Genomic DNA, 3295 nt, shown 5'->3' on the forward strand with positions numbered 1-3295 from the left:
TGCCAGTATTTGGGAGGCTGAGGCAGGAGGATCGTGGTTCGCGGACAGCCTCAACTCCTACTTAGGCCCTCTGTAACTCAGTGAGACCCTGTTTCAAAATAAAGAATAAAAAATAGGGCTGGGGGATGTGTGCGGCTTAGAGGTAGAAAGCCCCTGGGTTCCATCCACAGTACCGCAAAATAATAATAATAAAAATTAAAATAATAAAAAGGGCTGGGGACATAGCTCGGTGGTAGAGTGTCCCTGAGTTCCATCCCTAACACAGCACCAACAGCAAAAAAGGAGGTGGGTCCCCAGAGCTGACAGATCCACTGCCATGGGGGGGTGGCGGGAGGGGAGGATGGGTGGGCGGGGCCGCCGCTAGCATCCCTCCTCTCTCCCCCCCTGCAGCCACTCATCAGAGAGCTGTGCCGCAGCTGTGCGGTGGTGTCCAGCTCCGGCCAGATGCTGGGCTCAGGCCTGGGCGCCCAGATCGACGGTGCGGAGTGCGTGCTACGCATGAACCAGGCGCCCACCGTGGGCTTTGAGGCGGACGTGGGCCGGCGCAGTACCCTGCGCGTGGTCTCGCACACGAGCGTGCCGCTGCTGCTGCGCAACTACTCGCACTATTTCCAGCAGGCCCGCGACACCGTGTACGTGGTGTGGGGCCAGGGCAGGAACATGGACCGGGTGCTGGGCCGCACCTACCGCAAGCTGTTACAGCTCACCGAGATGTACCCGGGCCTACAGGTGTACACCTTCACGGACAGCATGATGGCCTACTGCGACCAGGTCTTCCAGGACGAGACGGGCAAGAACCGGTGAGCCCGGGGCCCTCCCCACAGCTCTGAGATCTCTGTTGGCCTCTGAGGTCCCTTCCAGATAACAGATGTACCAGTTACAGTAATAACAGCCATCACCATGCACCAGGCATTGGATGACGCACTCTGCATCCAAAATCTCATTTTCTCCCTCACCCAAAAGAACTCTCCTGACCCCCTCTCGCCAGCCGTCCTCGGCACACCTGCTCCCCCCGGCTCAGGAAACGGCCTCCAGGAGTTCTGCCAAAAACAGCCTTTGCCCTGGACCTGCCTTGGGCCATCCCCTGCCACATGTTTCTCTCTTGAATTTTCTTGCACGCCCTTGGGTGATCCCTTGACCCAAGGTACCATCTTTTCCTGCCCTTGTGGCAGCCCCCTGGCCGGGTTTCCTGCTCCGTCCTGGGTCCCTGCAGTCTGGGTTTGTCGCCGCCTGGGTGAATTCCATCCTCTCGCCCTCTGCGCTGGGTCACGTGGAGCATAACGTCCAGATGCCCCAACTCCTTCCCGCTGCCTGCCACCACCTGCCTAGAAGAGGAAGTGGTGGGGGGCCCGGTCCCCTCCCTCCGGCCCACCAAGCTCGATTTGCCTTAAGTCTTGCTGGGGTGGGAGGCTGAACACACCTGGGCTTGTGTCCAGGCGCCATGCTGTCCTTGGGTTGGCCCCCCCTTCCTCAGGAGCCCCTCTGTAGAGGTTAGCCGGGGTCAGGAGACTCAGAGCTGCTACCCTGAGAGCGTGGGGTGCCAGGAGGGCTACTGGCAACATTGTGACCTCTCCCAGGAGGAAGTCGGGCTCCTTTCTCAGCACCGGCTGGTTCACCATGATCCTGGCCTTGGAGCTGTGTGAGGAGATCGTGGTCTACGGGATGGTCAGCGACAGCTACTGCAGGTCAGGCCGGCCAGCGGGGCAGGAGGGAGGTTCAGAGCACTGCGGGCCCCTGCAGACGGCCTGGGAGCTGTGGGGGCTTCGCTGCGGGTGGCCAAGGCAAAGATACCCATCCTAGAAAGAGCTTGGCCTCCGGAGCGGTGTCTGACACTGAACCCCACGCTGTGGTGTGGCCTGTAGCTGCTACCACTGCCCCGAACCGCTGCCACTCTGGGTATAAAATGGAGCAGTAGGCGGACGTCAGGGGCTGGGGGTGCAGCTCAGTGGCAGAGTGCCTCAGCCACTTAGTGAAACCCTTGCAACTCAGTGAGACCCTGTTTCAAAATAAAGAATAAAAAATAGGGCCGGGGATGTAGCTCGGAGGTTAAATGTCCCTGGTTCAATCCCCAGTACTGCAAAAAAACAAAAACAAAAACAAAAAAAACAAGATGCATCTCTGGTCCAGAGTCACCCAGCTGGCAAGAGGCAGGTTGGGGCTTTGAACCCTGGCCATGGGGTTCCTCGGGCCAGGCTCAGCCTGGGAGGGGAGGTGGGCAGCTCTGGGGCTCCACGCCTGCCCCCCACTAGTGCTTCCCTACCCCGCAGGAAGGAGAGCCACCCCTCGGTGCCTTACCACTACTTCGAGAAGGGCCGGCTGGACGAGTGTGAGATGTACCTGGCGCACGAGCGGGCGCCGCGGAGCGCCCACCGCTTCATCACGGAGAAGGCCGTGTTCTCCCGCTGGGCCAAGAAGAGGCCCATCGTGTTTGCCCACCCGTCCTGGAGGGCAGAGTAGCCGCCAGGGCCGGCAGGCTGCTGCGCCCCAGGCCTGTGCGGGCCGCCATGCTGCATAACAGACACTGAATTTAGAACTCTCACTCCTGACGGTGCCCTGTGGACCGAGGGTTCCTTCTTTCCCCCCACCGGAGACCCTTGGCGCGCTCCGGCCTCCAGCCCTGCCCCGAGGCGCCCACCACGCCGTCATGTGGGGTCCATCCCACTGCCAGCCTCTCAAGTGTCCTTCGCCCCGGGGCCAGCGGCCCCAGCTCACCAGCATCGTGACCTTGTGCCAGTCCCGGTCTTCCTCCACCCTCCGCCCCTAGTCGCCCTTGGTGCCACATTCTTGCGCTGGTGGCCCTGGTCGGGGCAGCCCGAAGCCTGGGCTTTGATGGGCACGGAGGCCTGTGAGCACCGTTTGCCAGGGCCGTCTCAGCATACGGGTAAACGTGTTTTGGACACTGTGTCTAGTGTGGTCACGTGTCTGCATGGGGATGGGGGTTTCCTTGCCCGACACGGTCCCCTAACCTACTGACTGGAGGGCAGCCAGACCCCTTTACTACTTTGCTTCTGTGTGTGTGTGTGTGTGTGTGTGTGCGCGCGCACGTGCACGCGCATGCCCTGCTGGCAGTGGGGGAGGCCGGGGGCACTTGGGTCAAATTCCAAAGGGTTGGCCAGTTAAATTCCCTATTAAATCTGGGCTGCGTCAAATTCCAAAGGCTGGGCCAGTGTAATTCCCTATCAACTCTGGGCTTGGTCCTTTGTAAGACTGGAAAGCCAGCCAGGGCGGTCCTGGGTGGGTCTGCAAGGGGGCTGGTTGGAGCTGGCCCTGGCCCCTTTTCTGAGCTTCACGTGGC

General features: G+C 61.0%; 1 protein-coding gene across 1 annotated transcript; it reads left to right on the top strand.

Annotated features, from left to right (window-relative positions):
- Nucleotides 1-395: 395 nt before the first annotated feature.
- On the top strand, nucleotides 396-2457 carry ST6GALNAC4 (ST6 N-acetylgalactosaminide alpha-2,6-sialyltransferase 4; the record flags this gene model as incomplete). Its single annotated transcript, XM_080709417.1, has 3 exons — nucleotides 396-800; nucleotides 1578-1685; nucleotides 2268-2457. Exons 1-3 carry the CDS (start codon nucleotides 445-447, stop codon nucleotides 2455-2457), a joined length of 654 nt encoding a protein of 217 aa, XP_080565543.1. The 5' UTR covers nucleotides 396-444.
- Between the last annotated feature and the right edge of the window lie 838 nt (nucleotides 2458-3295).

The sequence above is a fragment of the Muscardinus avellanarius genome (assembly GCF_963383645.1).
Source record: "Muscardinus avellanarius genome assembly, chromosome: 13".
NCBI lineage: Eukaryota > Metazoa > Chordata > Mammalia > Rodentia > Gliridae > Muscardinus > Muscardinus avellanarius.